Source organism: Aquarana catesbeiana, linkage group LG05 (assembly GCF_042186555.1).
Source record: "Aquarana catesbeiana isolate 2022-GZ linkage group LG05, ASM4218655v1, whole genome shotgun sequence".
NCBI lineage: Eukaryota > Metazoa > Chordata > Amphibia > Anura > Ranidae > Aquarana > Aquarana catesbeiana.
In genome coordinates this window covers 241,869,185-241,892,314 of record NC_133328.1, presented here as the reverse complement: position 1 = coordinate 241,892,314, position 23,130 = coordinate 241,869,185, and the positions used below count along the sequence as shown (strand labels likewise).

The following is a 23,130-nucleotide window of genomic DNA, read 5'->3' as shown; positions in this document are numbered from 1 at the left end:
CTGACAGCAACAGCGTTTTCTCCCACGATACATAAAGCCGTGACTCCAGTGCTGTAGGTGATTTCACCACCACACACAAAAAAAAAGAAAAAAAAAAAAAAAAGAAAAAAAGAAGAGCATATATGCCAAAGCATGAGGGCAGGGATGGAGGAGCGATTTGCTCCTAACATTAGGGGCGGATTGCCCCCATGCTTCAGCATATGTTTTTTAGGCACAGATTGCATTAAAAAATGTTTTATTTTGACTATGTTTTATTGTATTTGCTTTAGTCTTACTGTTATACTGTAATGTTACTTTGTTTTATTGTTAACCATCATTTGCTTAGCAGGTACGCTATTCAGCTGCAGCACTGAACACAACATCACACCAGAACCTCTCCCAGCTACCCGATCGTGCGAGGAGCCTGTGGGACGCAGTAGAACTGCCAGGAATACATAATTATGATGAGCATTACTCCCACTTATGGGCCTATGTTACTGACGTCGTCACATTTTGCCTCTTCGGAGATTGATGGTACAGCGAGTAGCAGGCAGAGGAAGCCTGGGGAGATGCCGCTAATCCAATTATTGACACACCGTGTGAATATCAGCTCTATGTTGTAAGTGCAATCTATTTGAATACAATAAATTATTCTTTTAAGTACTGCACTATGGGCGCAATTTTTGTTTATGTCTTTGAGTGACAAGGATCCAGCAGTTTGGGATATCCAAATAGGTTTTTGGGAGACCGAATTCCCTGTGCTTGGTGAGACCGCTGTTGTGGTCATTTCTGAGTATGTAGGAGACTACATACTCACTCTGGGTGTAAAGGCTGTTTGGAAGAAGGGCCTTTTTCTTCACGGCTTTGGGGCTATATCATAGTTTCATACCTGCATGGATATCTTCTGATCACGGTCTATTTTATTTGGGACTTTGCTCTAGTTCAAACATTTATTTTTCTTCACATTTTTTTGATTGTGTTTTTTCACTGTTGGTTTATGTAGATTTTCATCCACCTGAACAATATTGTGGATTTCACTCAATTTATTATTCTTTTGGAATATAATATTTTTTGCAATTGTATGTGTCATTTATAGAGTTTCACAATACCTAAATAGGTTCACTTTATTATAAATGTAATATTGATTCTTAGTCTCTTAAATTTCAGATATTGAGACTCTGCTTTAGTTTTCCAATTTCACTATCTCAGGTTTTTCACCACTTCTGAATATCTGTTATGAATTTCAATTTTTCCTTTTACTCACACTGATACTAACGCTGCACCCACCCCATATTTTTCACTGATCTGAGTCTGTATTAACTCTTTGGTGCTGGCACCTTTATTTATTTGATTTACTTCAATTTTTTATCCACATATTGTTTGAGCGCAGCGTTAACCGTTCGTTTTTTTTCCCACCATTTAATCACACCGATCTTTGTGTGGTCAGATGCTTTGAGGGCAGAGGAGAGATCTAGGGTCTAATAGACCCCAATTTAAAAAAAAAAAAAAAAAAAAAAAAAGGAAGGAGTACCTGTCACTACCTATTGCGATCATAAGGGATATTTACATTCCCTGAGATAACAATAAAAATGATTAAAAAAAAAAAAAAAAAAAAAGAAAAGGAACAGTTTAAAAATGAAACAAAAAAGCAAAAAAGCCACCCCTGTCCTTCCGTGCTCACGCACAAAGGTGAACGCAAGCGTTGGTCTGGTGTCAATTGTAAACAGCAATTGCACCATGCAAGTGAGGCATCACCGCAAAGGTCAGATCAAGGGCAGTAATTTTAGCAGTAGACCTCCTCTGTACATCTAAAGTGGTAACCTGTAAAGGTTTTTAAAAATGTATGTAGTTTGTCGCCACTGCACATTTGTGCACAATTTTAAAGCATGTCGTGTTTGGTATCCATGTACTTGGCATAAAATCATCTTTTTTGTTTAATCAAACATTTGGGCAACATGGTGTGTTTTAGTGTATTAAAATGAGTTTTTTTTCCAAAAAAAATGCGTTTGAAAAATTGCTGTGCAAATATATGGGGATATCTCATGTGTGAGACTTTTTCAGAGCCTAGCTGCGTACAGGTCCCCGAAAACCAATCACCGCCTTCAGGATTTCTAAAGGTGTAAATTTTGGATTTCACTCACTACCTATCATAGTTTCGAAGGCCATAAAATGCCAAGATAGCACAAAACCCCCCCAAATAACCCCATTTTTGGAAAGTAGACACCCTAAGCTATTTGCTGATAGGCATGTTGAGTCCATGGAATATTTTATATTTTGTCACAAGTTTCGGGAATATGACAAACTTTTTTTTCTGCACAAAGTTGTCACTAAATGATAGATTGTTCAAACATGCCATGGGCATATGTGGAATTACACCCCAAAATACATTCTGCTGCTTCTCCTGAGTACTGGGATACCACGTGAGACTTTTTGGGAGCCTAGCCGTGTACAGGCCCCCGAAAACCAATCAACGCTTTCAGGCTTTCTAAAGGCAAAAAACGGTGATTTCACTTCTTCACTACCTATCACAGTTTCGGAGGCCCTGAAATGTCAAGATAGCATAACATCTCTCCCCCCCCCAATGACCTAATTTTGGAAAGAAGACACTTCAAGCTATTTGCTGAGTGGCATGTTGTGTCCATGGAATATTTGATATTTCGCCACAAGTGTCGGGAAAATTACAATTTTTTTTTTTTTTTTTTTTTACACATGTGTGAGACTTTTTGGGAGCCTAGCCGCGTACAGGAACCCAAAAACCAAGCACCGCCTTCAGGCTTTCTAAAGGCATAAAATTGTGATTTTACTCTTCAATACCCATCACAGTTATGGTGGCCCTGAAATGTCCAGATAGCACAAAACCCCCTCATATGACCCAATTTGGAAGTAGACACCCGAAGGTATTTGCTAAGAGGCATGTTGAGTAGTTTGCAGCTCTCATTTTTGAAAATGAAGAAGGGAAAAAAAAAAAAAAAGATGTTTCTTTTTTTTTTAAATTTTCAAAACTTTGTGACAAAAAGCAAGATCTGCAAAATACTCAACATGCCGCTCAGCAAATAGCTTGGGGTGTCTACTTCCCAAAATGGGGTCATTTGGGGGGGTGCGGGGGGGTTGTGCTATCTTGGCATTTTATGGCATCCGAAACTGTGATAGGTAGTGAGGAGTGAAATCAAAAATTTACGCCCTTAGAAATCCTGAAGGCGGTGCTTGATTTTCGGGGTCCTGTACGCGGCTAGGCTCCAAAAAAGTCTCACACATGTGGTATCCCCATACGCAGGAGAAGCAGCAGAATGTATTTTGGGGTGTAATTTGTCATATAACCATGGCACGTTTGAGCAATATATCATTTAGTGGCAACTTGTGTGTAATTTTTTGTCATTTTTCAAATCACTTGTGACAAAAAAATAAAATATTCGATTGGCTCAACATGGCTCTCAGCAATTTCTTTGGGGTGTCTACTTTCCAAAATATACGCTTATTGACAATTGTTTTACCAAAGACATGTGGCTGAATACATTTTGGCCTAAATGTATGACTAAAATTCAGTTTATTGTTGGGCATACATTGTAATGTTCTTTTTTTCATGCAGCCTGTGGGCTGAACAAAAAAAAAAAAAAAAAAAAAAAAAAAGAGATCGGTGGGTATGCCCACCATTAGAATACCGCCCTTCATCCACCCACTTCTAATGATGGGCACATATGCACCATTTTTTTTTTTTTTTTTTAACTGTGGTGGTGAAATCAGCTGTTGCTCTCAAGATGAATAAACCCACGCTGCAGCTGAATGGCGTACGTGCTAAGCAAATGATGGTTAACAATAAAACAAACATTACAGTATAACATACCATACCTGCAAAGCAAATACAATAAAACATAGTAAATATAAAACAGAGAGAGAACGATAGATATAAAACAATAGTGAGCGAACAGTAGAGCGGAGTAGAGTAGAGAGAGAATATAAGAGAGAGAACAATAGAGAGAGAACAATAGAGAGAGAGAGAAGAAAAATACAAACCACAACTATTTTTGGATTTTTTTTTTTTTTTGTGTGTTTTTTTTTTGTTTTTTTTTCACTTTTTTCACTTTTATAAAAACTGTAAAAAAAACGTAAACTGAATGTTGCAAATTAGGATCTCAAAATGTGATGGCCATCACATCTTTCGAGACCCCGAGACCCTGTGTTTGTGTGCCTAGGACTGTGTGGTGCTGTACCCTACGCTAATACTCAACTAGTGTGTGGTAGCGTTTGAAACATTCACCAATGCAGAGACCAGGTTGGTCAGGACAGGAAGGACAATAAAAGCGGGTGTCACACCTAAATCCACGTTTACTGCAGACACATCTTCTTTGGGGTGTTCTTTGGGTAGGGGCACCAGGGAGGACATAAGGAAATGCCTCTCATGCAGCCGGCTTACTGCATTTGCGTTGGGAAGTTGGGCAAGAGCACTGTCTGGAAACAGAAGGGCTCTGACGATCTCTTCCTGGAATTTAAGGAAGGATCCAGTCCGTCCTGAAGCTTTGTATAGCACAAAAGCGTTCAGCAAAGCCAATTGAAATAAATAAACAAACAGACACTTTTTTGTACCAGCGTCTAGCCTTACGGGCAATTCGGTGCGGCGCCAACTGGTCGTTGAGGTCCACCCCTCCCATGTTAAGGTTGTATTCATGGACACAGAGGGGTTTCTCCACAACACCAGTCGCCGTAGGAATGTGGACTGCTGTGTCTGTGTGAAGCGAGGACAGGACAGAACAAAAACATTCCTGTGGATCCCTCCACTTCACTGCAAACAAATTATTACACTTCAAGCAGGCTCTCTCCCCCCGTCCAAGTCGGGATTCTACAAGCTGTTGGGGGAAGCCCCTGCGATTAGATCGCATGGTGCCACATGCACCAATTCCATAATCAAAAAGGTGACTAAAAAGTGGCATGCTCGTGTAATAATTGTCCACATACAAGTGGTACCCCTTTCCGAATAAGGGTGACACAAAGTCCCACACTATCTTACCAGCGCTCCCTATGTAGTCTGGCAGTTCTCCGGCTCTACGCGACTCCCTCAAACCATAAAACTATATGTATAGCCTGTGGCCCGGTCACAGAGCTTATACATCTTGACCCTGTATCTGGCACGCTTGCTGGGAAGATACTGTTTGAAAGACAAGCGGCCAGAAAAATTTATCGGGGACTCATTAACGCAGAGAACTTGATCAGGAGTAAACAAGGCTGCAAAATGTTGGTTCAAGTGGTTTACGAGGGGCCAAATTTTGTAGAGCCAATTAAATCCAGGGTCATCCTGAGGACAACAGAGTTCATTGTCATTGAAGTGCATGAACCGCAAGATCTGCTCGTATCGTGTCCTGGTCATGGAGGCAGAGAACAAGGGCATATGATGAATTGGGTCAGTGGACCAATATGACCGCAACTCACTCTTTTTAGTTATGCCCATGAGGAGGGATAGGCCCAGAAAGGTCTTAAATTTGGAAAACCTAACTGGTTTTCAATCTCTAGCAAGGATCAGCTGGGGATTAGCGGCGATGAATTGACCAGCATACAAATTGCTTTGGTCCACAATAGATCTGTAGAGATCTTCGGTGAAAAACAGAGAATAAAAATCAAGTGACATAAAATCAACTGTTTCCACCTGAATTCCGGGTTGGCCAGTGAATGGGGGAAGTACAGGTGCTGCAGAAGTGGTGAGCTCCCAATTAGGATTGGCGATTGCAGCAGGAAGGGCACTATGGGCTCGACGGGCCTGTGATTGTCTTGGTGGCAGGGGGACACTACTCATGCTTGCCACCTCGCCAGCTTGACTTGCAGTTATGGGACTGGCCATGTCACCAAGTGTTACTGCAGTGCTGGATGTATGACCAGGATGTACTAAGCCGCTGGTGCTTGCCAGTTCATCAGAAGGATGAGCGGCGCTAGTACTGGCTCTCTGCTCCATACGAGGGACCTGCGGTTCTTGCACCTCAACGACAGCAGAAGAACGGGGTCTGGTAAGCCTGACCTTGGCAGGGACCACAACTCTGTTGTCAGAGCTATCTGTCAGGGTGCCGCTGCTGTCTACTGGTTTGTATTCTGAGCCTGAATCTGACAGATGAGTGACTTCCCCTTCACCAGCTGTCATGCTCAGAAACGTGTAGGCCTCTTCACTACTGTACCTTCGATTTTACATTTTGGTCTCTAAATTTACTCGTACAGTAGTGAGACTCACAGGTAAAAAAAGCTCCTGTTAGCGACTGATTCAAACGCTATCAAAAAAACTGAGCATTCGCAGGGATCAGGCCTGACTCTGCGAACACTGCAGTTATGCGTTTAGTGTTTTGTAAGTGACAGTGATCGATTGATACTGCACTTGGGTGGGCTGGTCGGAGGGGCTAAACGCAGGTGCTAGCAGGTATCTGGGCTGCTCCCGCTAACACTGCATTTTTGGGAACCCTAAACTGCTGGGGATGCTAGTATAGATCTGATCAGATATCGATCCATTCAGACACTATACTACTAAAGGGAGGTGTATGGTGCGTGTGAAGGTGTTAGCGCTACTGGCACTGATCTGACACTACCTGGGGCGATGCAGACCCCATCTGACACTAAAACCTAACTTTGTTCACCCGCCGGGTGATCGGGGGTTAAACCTTTATTGGGTAAAATACAGCGGGTGCCCTAACGCTATAAAAAAAAAAAAAAAAAAAAAAATCTAGCTAAACTGCGTCACCCATGACACTTGTACAGTGATCAGAGGTGACAGGGGTTGACAGTATTAGCCCCAGATAGGTCCCTAGACCTATCTGGGGCTAATACTAAATTGCCCTAATGCTGATTTGTGTCACTAATGAAACCAGTACAGCGATCAAAAAAAAAAAAAATCTGATTGCTGTACTGGGTGACACAGTGACAGGTGGTGAATTGTGTGCCTACATGACCTGGTGTCAGTGTAGTGTTGTACAACTCACTCTGTGATGCCTTCTCTCCTCGGTCTGGAATGGAAAAGACCAACATAAGGAGAGATGACATCACTTCCCCTGTCAGTGTTTACACTTACACGACAGGGCAAGAATCTCATTTGTCAGGACCGATCACCAGGTCCAGGCCAGATATCATTGCTTCGGGCAGCTGGGCCATATATATATATATATATATATATATATATATATATACACATACACACACACACACACACACACACACACACACACACACACACACACATATATATATATATATATATATATATATATATATATATATATATATATATATATATATATATATACACACACATATATACACACTGTGGCGACTGGTCCGGAACCAGTTAAACTTATTGCCCATGGGAATATACTTTGCAGTGAGTTCACAAACAGTCTTTTTGAAGAATTCCCATTTCTGTGTTAATCGATGCCAATATTCCCTCCCAGTCTAGTCCTGGAGAGCAGCCCTCATCCTTGGAAAAATTTGCTCTCTTAAAGTTAAGTGTTTTTATCTTTCCTGTATGCGTTTTTTGCTTACAGCTAACATCAAATGAAATCATGTTGGTCACTGCTACCCAGATGTTCCTTTATATGAACATTAGTAATAAGCTCTGCATGGTTTAGGATTACCAGGTCCAACAGAGCATCATTCCTAGTTGGGGCCTCAATAAACTGGACCATAAAATTGTCCTGTAATAGGGTTATACATTTTTGCCCTTTAACTGATCCAGCAGTGCCACTACTCCAGTCAATTTCCAGGTAGTTAAAATCCCCCGTTATTATCACCATCCCAGCCCTTGCAGCCCTTTCCATCTGTGCAAAGAGCTGAGTCTCCACCTCCTCGTTAACATTGGGTGGTCTATAACAAACTCCAATGATTAACTTTGAACTACGCACATCTATATGCAGTTCCACCCATAATGCTTCAGCCACATCACACTCTCCATCAATTAGGTCCTCATTCACACTCGCTTCTCACAGAGACAGACTCCGTCACCTTTCCTTTTTACGTTGTCTCACCGAAAGTGTGCATAGCCAGGAATATTAATAGCCCAGTCATGTGAGGAATGAAGCAAAGTTTCAGCAATACTGATTACATCATAGCTCTCCTCGTGCACCAGAGCTTCCAGCTCACCTATTTTGCTTGGCAGACTTCTGGCATTTGTGAACAAAAACTTTAAATGCATTATTACATTTTGCATATCTTCCCTTTAACCACTTGCCGACCGCCGCACGACTATATACGTCGGCAGAATGGCACGGGCAGGCAAAAGGACTTACAGGTACGTCCTTGCCTGCCCGCGGGTGGGGGGTCCAATCGGACCCCCCCCCCCCCCGGTGCCTGCGGTGGTCGGCAAATCTCCCCCGGCAATCGGTGGTGAGGGGGGAGGCCATCCATTCGTGCCCCCCCCCTCGCGATCGCTCCCAGCCAATGGGATCATTTCCCTGCCTCTGTATTGTACACAGAGGCAGAGGAAATGATGTCATCTCTCCTCGGCTCGGTATTTTCCGTTCCGGGCCGAGGAGAGAAGACTGCAATGTGAGTGCACCAACACACTACACACACAGTAGAACATGCCAGGCACACAAAACACCCCGATTTGTGACAGTTACAGTGTTAGGGCAGTGAGTGTTAGGCCCCCTTTAGGTCTAGGATACCCCCCTAATAAAGTTTTAACCCCTTGATCACCCCCCGTCACCAGTGTCGCTAAGCGATCATTTTTCTGATCGCTGTATTAGTGTCGCTGGTGACGCTAGTTAGTGAGGTAAATATTTAGGTTCGCCGTCAGCGTTTTATAGCGACAGGGACCCCCATATACTACCGAATAAATGTTTTAACCCCTTGATTGCCCCCTAGTTAACCCTTTCACCACTGATCACTGTATAACCGTTACGGGTGACGCTGGTTAGTTTGTTTATTTTTTACAGTGTCAGGGCACCCGCCGTTTATTACCGAATAAAGATTTAGCCCCCTGATCGCCCGGCGGTGATATGCGTCGCCCCAGGCAGCGTCAGATTAGCGCCAGTACCGCTAACACCCACGCACGCAGCATACGCCTCCCTTAGTGGTATAGTATCTGTACAGATCAATATCTGATCCGATCAGATCTATACTAGCGTCCCCAGCAGTTTAGGATTCCCAAAAACGCAGTGTTAGCGGGATCAGCCCAGATACCTGCTAGCACCTGCGTTTTGCCCCTCCGCCCGGCCCAGCCCAGCCCACCCAAGTACAGTATCGATCGATCACTGTCACTTACAAAACACTAAACGCATAACTGCAGCGTTCGCAGAGTCAGGCCTGATCCCTGCAATCGCTAACAGTTTTTTTGGTAGCGTTTTGGTGAACTGGCAAGCACCAGCCCCAGGCAGCGTCAGGTTAGTGCCAGTAGCGCTAACACCCACGCACGCACCGTACACCTCCCTTAGTGGTATAGTATCTGAACTGATCAATATCTGATCTGATCCGATCAGATCTATACTGGCGTCCCCAGCAGTTTAGGGTTCCCAAAAACGCAGTGTTAGTGGGATCAGCCCAGATACCTGCTAGCACCTGCGTTTTGCCCCTCCGCCCGGCCCAGCCCAGCCCACCCAAGTGCAGTATCGATCGATCACTGTCACTTACAAAACACTAAACGCATAACTGCAGCGTTCGCAGAGTCAGGCCTGATCCCTGCGATCGTTAACAGTTTTTTTGGTAGCGTTTTGGTGAACTGGCAAGCGCCAGTGGCCTAGTACACCCCGGTCGTAGTCAAACCAGCACTGCAGTAACACTTGGTGACGTGGCGAGTCCCATAAGTGCAGTTCAAGCTGGTGAGGTGGCAAGCACAAATAGTGTCCCGCTGCCACCAAGAAGACAAACACAGGCCCGTCGTGCCCATAATGCCCTTCCTGCTGCATTCGCCAATCCTAATTGGGAACCCACCACTTCTGCAGCGCCCGTACTTCCCCCATTCACATCCCCAACCAAATGCAGTCGGCTGCATGAGAGGCATTTTCTTTATGTCCTCCCGAGTACCCCTACCCAACGAACCCCCCCAAAAAAGATGTTGTGTCTGCAGCAAGCGCGGATATAGGCGTGACACCCGCTATTATTGTCCCTCCTGTCCTGACAATCCTGGTCTTTGCATTGGTGAATGTTTTGAACGCTACCATTCACTAGTTGAGTATTAGCGTAGGGTACAGCATTGCACAGACTAGGACACACTTTCACAGGGTCTCCCAAGATGCCATCGCATTTTGAGAGACCCGAACCTGGAACCGGTTACAGTTATAAAAGTTACAGTTACAAAAAAAGTGTAAAAAAAAAAAAAAAAACACAAACAAAAATATAAAATAAAAAATAATAGTTGTTGTTTTATTGTTCTCTCTCTATTCTCTCTCTCTCTATTCTCTCTATTGTTCTGCTCTTTTTTACTGTATTCTATTCTGCAATGTTTTATTGTTATTATGTTTTATCATGTTTGCTTTTCAGGTATGCAATTTTTTATACTTTACCGTTTACTGTGCTTTATTGTTAACCATTTTTTTTGTCTTCAGGTACAGCATTCACGACTTTGAGTGGTTATACCAGAATGATGCTTGCAGGTTTAGGTATCATCTTGGTATCATTCTTTTCAGCCAGCGGTCGGCTTTCATGTAAAAGCAATCCTAGCGGCTAATTAGCCTCTAGACTGCTTTTACAAGCAGTGGGAGAGAATGCCCCCCCCCCCCCCCCCCCATCGTCTTCCGTGTTTTTCTCTGGCTCTCCTGTCTCAACAGGGAACCTGAGAATGTAGCCGGTGATTCAGCCAGCTGACCATAGAGCTGATCAGAGACCAGAGTGGCTCCAAACATCTCTATGGCCTAAGGCTTGATTCACACCTATGCATTTTTAGTGCTTTTTGCATTTTGCAGATTTGCACTGCAGTCCATTTAACATGGTTTCCTATGGAACACGTTCTGTAGTGCAAATCTGCAAAATGCAGTGCAAGTGTGAATCCAGCCTAAGAAACCGGAAGCTACGAGCATTTTATGACTTAGATTTTGCCGGATGTAAAAAGCGCCATTGGGAAATTGGGGAAGCATTTTATCACACCGATCTTGGTGTGGGCAGATGCTTTGAGGGCAGAGGAGAAATCTAGGGTCTAATAGACCCCAATTTTTTCAAAAAAGAGTACCTGTCACTACCTATTGCTATCATAGGGGATATTTACATTCCCTGAGATAACAATAAAAATGATTAAAAAAAAAAAAAAAAAATGAAAAGGAACAGTTTTAAAATAAGATAAAAAAGCAAAAAAATAATAAAGAAAAAAAAAAAAAAAAAAAAAAAAGCGCACCCCTGTCCCCCCTGCTCTCGTGCTAAGGCGAACGCAAGCGTCGGTCTGGCGTCAAATATAAACAGCAATTGCACCATGCATGTGAGGTATCACCGCGACGGTCAGATCGAGGGCAGTAATTTTAGCAGTAGACCTCCTCTGTAAATCTAAAGTGGTAACCTGTAAAGGCTTTTAAAGGCTTTTAAAAATGTATTTATTTTGTTGCCACTGCACGTTTGTGCGCAATTGTAAAGCATGTCATGTTTGGTATCCATGTACTCGGCCTAAGATCATCTTTTTTATTTCATCAAACATTTGGGCAATATAGTGTGTTTTAGTGCATTAAAATGTAAAAAAGTGTGTTTTTTCCCCAAAAAAATGCGTTTGAAAAATCGCTGCGCAAATACTGTGTGAAAAAAAAAAAATTAAACACCCACCATTTTAATCTGTAGGGCATTTGCTTTAAAAAAATATATAATGTGTGGGGGTTCAAAATAATTTTCTTGCAAAAAAAAAATAATTTTTTCATGTAATCAAAAAGTGTCAGAAAGGGCTTTGTCTTCAAGTGGTTAGAAGAGTGGGTGATGTGTGACATAAGCTTCTAAATGTTGTGCATAAAATGCCAGGACAGTTCAACCCCCCCCCAAATGACCCCATTTTGGAAAGTAGACACCCCAAGCTATTTGCTGAGAGGCATGTCGAGTCCATGGAATATTTTATATTGTGACACAAGTTGCGGGAAAGAGACAAATTTTTTTTTTTTTTTTTTGCACAAAGTTGTCACTAAATTATATATTGCTCAAACATGCCATGGGAATATGTGAAATTACACCCCAAAATACATTCTGTTGCTTCTCCTGAGTACGGGGATACCACATGTGTGAGACTTTTTGGGAGCCTAGCCGCGTATGGGACCCCGAAAACCAAGCACCGCCTTCAGGCTTTCTAAGGGCGTAAATTTTTGATTTCACTCTTCACTGTCTCGGAGGCCATGGAATGCCCAGGTGGCACAAAACCCCCCCAAATGACCCCATTTTGGAAAGTAGACACCCAAAGCTATTTGCTGAGCGGTATAGTGAGTATTTTGCAGACCTCACTTTTTGTCACAAAGTTTTGAAAATTAAAAAAAGAAAAAAAAAAATTTTTTTTTTTGTCTTTCTTCATTTTCAAAAACAAATGAGAGCTGCAAAATACTCACCATGCCTCTCAGCAAATAGCTTGGGGTGTCTACTTTCCAAAATGGGGTCATTTGGGGGGGGGGGGGGGGGGTTTGTGCCACCTGGGCATTCCATGACCTCCGAAACTGTGATAGGCAGTGAAGAGTGAAATCAAAAATGTACACCCTTAGAAATCCTGAAGGCGGTGATTGGTTTTCGGGGTCCTGTACGCGGCTAGGCTCCTAAAAAGTCCCACACATGTGATATCCCCGTACTCAAGAGAAGCAGCAGAATGTATTTTGGGGTGCAATTCCACATATGCCCATGACCTGTGTGAGCAATATATAATTTAGTGACAACTTTGTGCAAAAAAAAAAATAAATAAATTGTCACTTTCCCGCAACTTGTGTCAAAATATAAAATATTCCATGGACTCAACATGCCTCTCAGCAAATAGCTTGGGGTGTCTACTTTCCAAAATGGGGTCATTTGGGGGGGGTTTGTGCCATCTGGGCATTTTATGGCCTTCAAAACTGTGATAGGTAGTGAGGAGTAAAATCAAAAATGTACGCCCTTAGAAATCCTGAAGGCAGTGATTGGATTTCGGGGCCCCGTATGCGGCTAGGCTCCCAAAAAGTCCCACACATGTGGTATCCCCATACTCAGGAGAAGCAGCTAAATGTATTTTGGGGTGCAATTCCACATATGCCCATGGCCTGTGTGAGCAATATATCATTTAGTGACAACTTTTTGTAATTTTTTTTTTTTTGTCATTATTCAATCACTTGGGACAAAAAAAATGAATATTCAATGGGCTCAACATGCCTCTCAGCAATTTCCTTGGGGTGTCTACTTTCCAAAATGGGGTCATTTGTGGGGGTTTTGTACTGCCCTGCCATTTTAGCACCTCAAGAAACGACATAGGCAGTCATAAATTAAAGGCTGTGTAAATTCCAGAAAATGTACCCTAGTTTGTAGGCGCTATAACTTTTGCGCAAACCAATAAATATACACTTATTGACATTTTTTTTACCAAAGACATGTGGCCAAATACATTTTGGCCTAAATGTATGACTAAAATTGAGTTTATTGGATTTTTTTTAGAACAAAAAGTAGAAAATATCATTTTTTTTCAAAATTTTCGGTCTTTTTCCGTGTATAGCGCAAAAAATAAAAACGGCAGAGGTGATCAAATACCATCAAAAGAAAGCTCTATTTGTGGGAAGAAAAGGACGCAAATTTCGTTTGGTTACAGCATTGCATGACCGCGCAATTAGCAGTTAAAGCGACGCAGTGCCAAATTGTAAAAAGTGCTCTGGTCAGGAAGGGGGTAAATCCTTCCGGGGCTGAAGTGGTTAAAATTGTCTACAGTTTACCAGTTTAGAGAGTTACAGGAGGTCTAGTGCTAGAATTATTGCTCTCACTCAGATGTTTGTGGTGATACTTCACGTGTAGTAGGAACACCATTTGCATATGTGGGTGTGACCTACATATGCATTCATCACGTAGCGATATCAATCCCGGTCCACTTTATGGAGAGATCTGGGGTCTCTCCTCTACCCTTAAAAGCAAAAGATGAGAGAAAAAAAAAAAGACCCTGTTTACAACTGAAAGGGACACTGCTCAGGTCCTCCTAGGGCATAGAGATGAGCGGAGGCCATCTTTCATTCGCTCATCACTATGCCTAGTCGCCGCCAGCGCCGGATGGGTTGCCAGAATCACAGATCAGGTAGGCAAGCCCAGGAATTTCCGGGCACCCCTTCCGTCGCTTCTAAAAGTGACTTTTATCCAAAAATCCAGCGCCTGAGGGAAAAGAAAGTACTGGGGTTGTGGCATCTAGCTGCAGCCATAACCCCGGTAAATAATGTCAAACAAATTATGCATCTTCCCGGTTACACGATCAGCAAGTGGTTATAATAGGCCACAGCTGGCTATTTACAATGTACTTCACAAATAGTTACAAGTCTAGTAAAGTGATTGGGGAGAGGGGGTCATCAAACGTGTTGTCTGGGCATTTCCCTTCTCCATAAAGAAAGACTTGAAACTTCAGTTCATCAGAGGGGTCTTTTAAAGCCTTAGGAACATAAAAAGGTCCCAGTACTAGGACAACACTACTAGAAGCATCAGGTTGAGCCTCTAGCTTTAAAGTGGTGAGTAACTCAGCAGAAGACCGACTCCTCAGGGACAAGTTTGTTCGGGAGGGATTGGAGTGACTCAGAATTAATCAGTTTCAGTGGTTGATGGCTAGGAAGCACTGGGCAGATCCAATACAGAATCTCTGGGGAAAGGCCTGAGAGCTTTTGTGTCCATGGCATTCAGAGTCAAAGATCTGTGCTATTTGGTCTATAAAGTCGTGCATGACTGAAGTAAAAACCTTCTTGGTCAGAGCTGTAGAGGTGGCCATGTCAAACGGAGCTAGGGATGAGTCTAAAGTAGAATTTCATTAGAAAAGGTTCATTTTAAGAACATTTGTCCAATTTTCTAATCATTAGTGGGGTGAAAGCTATTTTTTTTAGAAGTACTTTCAAAAAATATTTGTCAGGTCTTTAAAATGTACCAATGAGAATGTTCTTTTGAAAAATAAAAAAAAATTCCAAGAAGCAGATGTCATCCCCATGAGTAGGCACAAGCAACACTGAAGTAGTTAACTGAGTGTGATCCAGGAGCAAACGGAAAAGCGTGACTTTCTGCTCCCTGCCTAAAATCATACATGTTGCAACCATGTGAAGCAGCATAGGTACTCACACAATCCAACTGCTGGTAGCAGGTGTAGGGTCAGGTGCCTAGAGGTGACCAAATCACAGCAGACAGGCAGCAGGAATATGCAAAAGGTGTTCGGTTTTAAACAGGGTGCAATTTAGGTTTTTCAGTCTTTGTGCACCTTTTTGATAGGATGTGGTACCCGACAATTTTGTCCATATATTAAGAGGACCCTCATATAAGGCTCCTCCTTCTGCAAAATTGCTTTCATATGGTTATGATATAGTGTGGCACTTCAGTAAACTGCTCGCCAATGAACAGGCCTTTAAAAGAAAGTGTGTACAACTGATGATCTCTTCATGTGCTAGAATAGGAGGATTGGTGTGTGTTTCGTGCGTTGGTTACTTAAACTGTCCCAATATAAAAACTTACAGTATTTGCATATAAAGCACAAACAAAAGGTTATGCTAGTTTTAAATTAACAGAACACACTTACAATGCTGGTCACAATCCACTCTTGCAAAGACAACTTTACTTTTATCAGGATGTTCTTCTTTAATTATGTTGGAAGCTTCTTCAAATATAGGGTGTAGCATTTGACTGAATCTGCACCTGCCGAAAAAAAATATAAATAAAAAAAAAAGAAGGAAAACAAAGTTAAGCCTTTTGGTTTCCATCATCAAGCTTAAATTTGGCATAGTCAACATTATATAAAAAAAAAAAAAAAAAAAAAAAAAAAATGTACTGCTTGGACTTGGTTATACATAAAATGTGTAAAGATGCTAGACATTAGACAGTTATCTGAGAAATATGATAAATGTATAGGTTATGCTTATTTAGCTCTTTCACTTGTAAACAATGCAAATTTGTAAGATTTTTTTTTCTCTCTGACTTTACACAAAACACTTTGCTTGAAAGTTGCTGAATTAGAACAAGAAACGCAAAAGTTTGAAAAAAAGAATAAAATAAAAACCTGCACCAAAAAAATAAAATAAATAAAATAAAAAAGGGTCAAAACTATCAAATACTTAAAGCCCAACTAAAGTGACAAAAAAGGATAATCAACAAGATGGATATTTTGCAGCCTGACTTCTACCTTCCATGTAAAACTGTCCAGGGGCACGCTAAATGACCTGGTCAGAAACAATGTTCTGTTTCTAGTAAAAATCTATCAAACATCATAATATACAGCTGCATGAGATTATAAATAAATTGTGACATGAGGTTAATTTTTGACTGAAGTTAAGGGCAGTTTATCCCCTTTTTTACCACCCTGTATCATACCTCATTCAGCGGGCAGCACAGGTGTCAAATCGTAGCCTATCCAAGTAAAAAGGGACACTCTGCAACCACATGTAATGCATGCAGATGCAGCACAGTGGCATGTGGTTACAGAGTGGCCTTTTTGACTTGGATAGGCTACGATTTGACGCCTGTACTGCCTGCAAAACATGGCATTTACAGGATTAGTACACACAGTGAGGAGGCAACATATCGCTTTCTCCCCACCTGTCAAACATCTCTGAAAAGCGGTGCACAGCGGATCACTTTTCAGAGGGGTGACAAGGTCTGCCACACATCTAAACTTAGCCTTAAATTTGTCATTCTGTAAAACGAAGGCATAGGTTGAATCACACGTGTGAACTAGCAAAACATAACCAAGTCCCAGACATGAGTTTTCTCCTGCAGAAAAAGAATTTTTTTTTTTTAAACTTGTTCCTTGGGACAGCATTTTGGCAGATCCAAACAATAGAACTATTTGCACTTGATGTCAAAAGTCGAATTACAGTAGTACCTTGGATTGCGAGTAACGCGGTATACGAGCCATTATTTTTTTTTTTTTCAAATCCTGACACTGCGCCATTGTCTCGCAAGACGAGCAGGATTCAAGCCTCTGGGGTGTGCAGTACCATATTTGGCCAGAGGAGTGGGGGCGCCGGTGACAGAGTGTCTCCGGCACCCCCCCCCCCCCCACCCACCTCTGGCCACATGCAGGACTGAATACAATAGTTTCCATTGACTCCTATGGGGAAACTAGCTTTCATATACGAGTGCTTTGGATTACAAGCATTCTTATGGAACAAATTATGCTCGTAATCCAAGGTACCACTGTATTATTGTAAACACTTAGCAGTATTTCAACTGAACGTGTTCTGTAATCTTGAAGACATTTCTTTACATACCCAAGTAGCTCCTTCAGTTCTAAAAAGTCAAAAGTCCTGCAGGATTTATAAAGTATCTCACAAAAGTGAGTACACCCCTCACATTTTTGTGAATATGTTATTACATCTTTTCATGTGACAACACTGACGAAATTACACTTTGCTACAATGTAAAGTAGTGAGTGTACAGCTTGTATAACAGTGTGAATTTGATGTCCCCTTAAAATAACGCAACACACAGCCATTAATGTCTAAACCGTTGGCAACAAAAGAGTACACCCCTAAGTGAAAATGTGCAAATTGGGCCCAATTAGCCATTTTCTCTCCCCGATGTCATGTGACTCGTTCGTGTTACAAGGTCTTAGGTGTGAATGGGGAGCATGTGTGTTAAACTTGGTGTTATAGCTCTCTCTCATACTGGTCACTGGAAGTGCAACATGGCACCTCGTGGCAAAGAACTCTCTGAGGATATGAAAAAAAGAATTGTTGCTCTACATAAAGATGGCCTAGGCTATAAGAAGAAGAAGATTGGCAAGACCCTGAAACTGAGCTGCAGCACAGTTCAGTTTCTGAGTGGAACGGGACAGGTTCCACACAGAACAGGCCTCGCCACGATTGACCAAAGAAGTTGAGTGCATGTGCTAAGCATCATATCCAGAGGTTGTTTATGTGAAATAGACGTTTGAGTGCTGCCAGCATTGCTGCAGAGATTGAAGGGGTGGGCAGTAATTCTGTAAGTGCTCAGACCATACGCTGCACACTGTATCAAATTGGTATGCATGGCTGTCATCCTAGAAGGAAGACTCTTCTAAAGATGATGCACAAGAAAGCCCGCAAACAGTTTGCTGAAGACAAGCAGACTAAGGACATGGATTACTGGAGCCATGTCCTGTGGTCTGATGAGACCAAGATAAACTTATTTGGTTCAGATGGTCTGGGGCTACATGAGTGCTGCCGGTACTGGGGAGCTACAGTTCATTGAGGGAACCATGAAGGCCAACATGTACTGTGACATACTGAAGCAGAGCATGATCCCCTCCCTTCAGAGACTGGACCTCAAGGTAGTATTCCAACATAAGGATCCCAAACACACCTCCAAGACAACAACTGCCTTGCTAAAGTAGCTGAGGGTAAAAGGTGATGGACTGACAAAGCAGGTCTATAGACCTAATCCCTATTGAGCATCTGTAGGGCACAAGCTTTCTAACATCCACCAGCCCTGTGATGTCATCATGGAGGAGTGATGTCAACCTTTGAAGCTCTGGTGAACTCCATGCCCAAGAGGCAGTGCTGGTGGCCACACAAAATATTGACACTTTGGGCTCAATTTGGACATTTTCACTTAGGGGTGTACTCACTTTTGTTGCCAGCGGTTTAGACATTAATGTCTGTGTGTTGAGTTATTTTGAGGGGACAGCAAATTTACACTGTTATACAAGCGGTACATTCACTGCTTTACATTGTAACAAAATGTCATTTCTTCAGTGTTGTCACATGAAAAGATTGAATAAAATATTTCTAAAAATGTGAGGGGTGTACTCACTTTTGTGAGATACTGTAGCCACATGGCTTACTCTGCCATTGTAATCTAACCACCACTGAATGTGCCAAAGAAGGTGTCAACAATGTCCAAGAAGGGACATCTGAAAGCTTGTGAAACCACCCAGTTTAATCACATATTCCAATTGCATTCATGGTGTCATGAGGTCTGGGTAAGGTGCTAATAGTGCAAATTACCTGGCGAAAGATGTGAATCATCTTCAAATCAAGGAGGTAGAGATGTTAAAACCGTATTTTACACGGGTGACAGATGGTATTAAAGCGGGGTTCCACTCAAATTTTTAACTTAATCTTACCCCCTTCAGTTAATTGCATAGATGTTCAAATGCCGCATGAAAAAATTTTTTATCGCTGTAATTACCTTTAAATTGTACTTTATTGTGGCACTCCCTGTCTCTCCTCCCATGGGAGTAGGCGTGTTTATTGCCTTTCCCCGGCGCCGCACTGTCTCCTGGGAGCTTAATATCAGGCTTCCCAAGATTCAGTGCGGGAACAATGATTGTGCGCATGAACAAGCTGTGAATGAACAGCATTTACAGCATCCAGGAAATCAATGCTTGTGGGCTTCACATGCCCACAAGCAAGATGGAAACAGCCAGCATCACATTATCACAAGTTATTCTTCAGTACGAAAACAGACAGAGGCGGAAATATTACACCCAAACTGAGTATTATTTTGGGGTTAGCAAAGTGTCTCAATGACCTAATAAAAAAAAAAAAGAAGATTGGTCGCCGGACTCCCGCTTTAAAGACCAGCCTTTACATCTAAAGGACTTGACTCCTAAACACAAGCAAAATAACTTGCTATATGCACAGTGTACATACTACATACATAGATTAGTACATTTTTTTTTTTTACATGCCAAAATGATTGGGAGCCTGTCAGCTACATATAAAGCCCTTTTAACGTCAAACAGCATCTTTAGCCATGTACTGTAACTCAAATGATTATCATTAGATATCAAGGCACCATGGAATTGGAATATGTAATCAGAACAGTGTGGTTTCACAAATTTCAAACCTCACATCATATTCTTGGATGATCAAAATTTGTCATGAAACATCCCATATTGGTAGGTTAAGGCAATAGTTACCAGTTTTGCTATAAATTCCAAGGTATGGTCAGTGTGAGAGACTCATTGTAATGAAAAAAAAAACGGTTTGTATAAGCAGTAAAAAAACAACATCTTTAACATTATAGAACAAGTCCAGTTGAGTGGGATTTACTAATTGCTGACTACACCTTGACCTTGATAAACGATAACCTTCAAAGAGTAAATGTAAATACTTCTGTGAAGAAAAGAATGCATATACTGGAAAAGCTGGAAGTATGAATCCTAATTCACAAAGACACTGGAGGGATTGTGGAACACATTTCCAGAAACTATTTACGTAGATTTTCAGGATCAACATTAAAAATACTAACACATTACAGAAATAAACAGATGTAAAAAAATATAGTAGTTTGAGATTTAAATTAAGCACATACCAGTCAGCATAAAAATTAACTAAAGCGACGTCTGCATTACCTGGAGAGAAAAAAAAAAAAAAAAAAAAGGAAAAACAAATAGCTTTTTATTTTATTTTATTATCACTACCAAAATATGAAAGCTTTCATATTTCTCAATTTCTATTTTCCTTAAAAAACAAACATCAAAGTGTACACAAACACACAAATTTTACAGTAAAAGGCTACACGCACATGGGCGCATGTGCCTGTGCAGTTTAGAGACACTGCCTATTTCTGGTGTCCTAGAGCTGTGTACAGCCGCCCATAGACATGAATGGGTGAAGGGGGCTGTAGGCAGCCATTTGCATTAAGTTGCACATGCACATAGATGTAGCTCACCGACTGCAAATAAAGTGTGCTTGGTAGATTATGTCTATGTGCATGCACTACTTTGTATGCATAGCTGTGTACAGTCATCTTCCCTCATTCATGTCTATGGGTGGCAGTATGGAGCGCTAGGACAACTGAGACCAGAAATACAGTGTCTTTATGCAGCATGGGCAAATGCAACCATGTGAATGTAGATTGAAGCATATGCAAACACTGACAAGGAACTCTTATTTGTTCTGTTTTGGTCTGTTTACTATACTACCAAAAGAAGTAGGTCATAGAAGTTTTAAAAGTGCAAATAATACATTTTTTGTACTTTCTGTAAAATCTGTGTTTCAAGTTTACTGGAGGACACAGGACTTTAGCAAGTCTTTGACATGTGGGCATACTATGGCCTTTCAGGGGGTTTACACTGGCAAAACAAAAAACACACTAAGCCAGCCCCCATATAACCCCACCTCCAACTGTCATGCTGTTTTGTGAGCAAGAAGTACATAAAGCCAACAACACAGAAGGGTGGGACTCAATGAACCCCAAACATATTTTACAGTAAGTACAAAAATCGTAATTTCATCATACATTGAGAGACTGTAGTAAATCTTTGACATGTGGGGTGTATAAAAGCACCACAAATGAGGGGTGGGCAAAGCCAATTAGAAAGCCAACAGATGCGGAGCCTGAAAAAAAAAAAAAAAAATATAATAATAATAATAATATTACTACATTGAAAGAACATTAACACCAATGACATCAGGGATCAATCAGGTATTCCAAATCATGGCAAAGAAATCCCAAAAAAGGGGAAACTAGTACCTGAATAAACAAGGAACCTGAACTAAAAAAAATTGTGGAAAAGAACCATTCACCCTTAGGGAAAAAGAAGGCTGAACAGTAAACGGTTTTGCAAGAGACCTCATCAGGTAAAGCCTAAGCCGGTCAATCAAACCCCTAACATCTACTAAGGGAAGTTGGGAGAATACACAGAGGACAGAACCAAAAAGGCTTGTACCTTTAATGCAAGTAAATTAAATGCTCCAAAAGGGTACTCGTAGCTTTCCAGGCACAAAGCCAAATCGTTCTACGCATTTGAGCAGATGTTAGGCACATGCGAGACAAACTTAAAGTGGAAGTAAAACTTCCAACATTAAAATCGAACCTAAAGGCAAGCTTATAAAAAGACGTACCTATGGGTAGTGTAAATATCATGGGTGGCCATTCCTTCAAAGCCCTGTGCCGTGAACAATGTCATCACGGCTCCGGTCAGTCACAGAGCCGCGAGTCCGCAAACCCGGGTGAAGATGAAAGCAGCCTCCAGCAAAGACATTGCATCCCTGGAATGCTTCGTTTTCAGGCAAGTTTCACATAATGTGCTAGTATGCGATGCATACTAGCACATTATGGGTTTACCTTGCAGGCAAGAGGAAAAAAAAAAAAAACGTCCAGCAGTTTACAACCACTTTAAAATATATGCAAGAACCCACTGCAGTTAAATTGCAATGCCGTGAACACTAACATTTGTTCCAAAAGCTCCAGGTTATGAGGAACTGACCTCTAATTCAGTAGTAATCTTCCTCCAACGATGGCTCCCCAAATCCCCTTCACCGTAATCCTACAATGCAGCGAGTGTAAGGCCTCTTGCACACTGCAGCTTAAAAAAGCTCAGTACAGCTTTTTTTTTTTATTTACCAAGCTAAAATACAGCTCATTAATGTGGTTGTAAGCCCATGTGGGGGGGGAATGACAAACAAACCTGCAAGACAAAAAGCATAATGAGCTAGTATGGATCGCATACTAGCTCATTATGAAATACTTACCTTAGCTCTAAGCTGTTGCAGCGGTCCCCGTACACCACTGTGACTGGTGACATGTCTCCCGGAAATAACCATTTCTGGGTTTGCGGGCTCTGGCGTGGCGATTGGCAGGAGCCACAACGATGTCACTCCCACACATGCACGCGTGAACTGCCCGTCATGGCACAGGCCCTTTAGAAAAGGCACGGTCGAGCCGTTTCTTTAGTGTGCATGCGCCGATGACGTCAGCGCAAGGGTATATGGTAAATATCTTCTAAACCGTGCAGGTTTAGGAAATATTTAGAGTACCTACAGGTAAGCCCTATTATAGGCTTGCCTTTATGTACAAGTGGTGTAACAGGGTCTACAACCACTTCAATTGTAATGTGCCTAAAAAAGCACCGTGCATTTTTCAGAAAAAAAAAAAATGCATTTTTGGTAAGCAATTTACACCTCATGCGTGCAAATATGTGCGATTGCGCACAAATGTGCACTAATGCCCATACAAACAACAAAGTTTGAAAAAAGTGATGCTCAAACAGGAGTATCCTGTGCAAGAGGCATAAAGAGCACTGAGGAGCTGTCACAGGCACTCATCAATAAAGCACGACTATGCCCCCCCACCCAGCTCCTGCATTCAAAGTTTCTATAAATGAAACATGATCTATGAAATGGAGGC

At 41.8% G+C, this 23,130-nt stretch overlaps 1 protein-coding gene across 1 annotated transcript in view; it reads right to left on the bottom strand.

Annotated features, from left to right (window-relative positions):
• Nucleotides 1-23,130, bottom strand: part of ERP44 (endoplasmic reticulum protein 44) — a 161,102-nt gene that overhangs the window by 80,794 nt on the left and 57,178 nt on the right. The window contains exons 3-4 of the mRNA XM_073630644.1: nt 20,311-20,350; nt 15,596-15,711 (exon numbers count right to left, since the gene is read on the bottom strand). Coding sequence (XP_073486745.1) covers nt 15,596-15,711; nt 20,311-20,350 — 156 coding nt within the window. The remainder of the gene's footprint in view (nt 1-15,595; nt 15,712-20,310; nt 20,351-23,130) is intronic.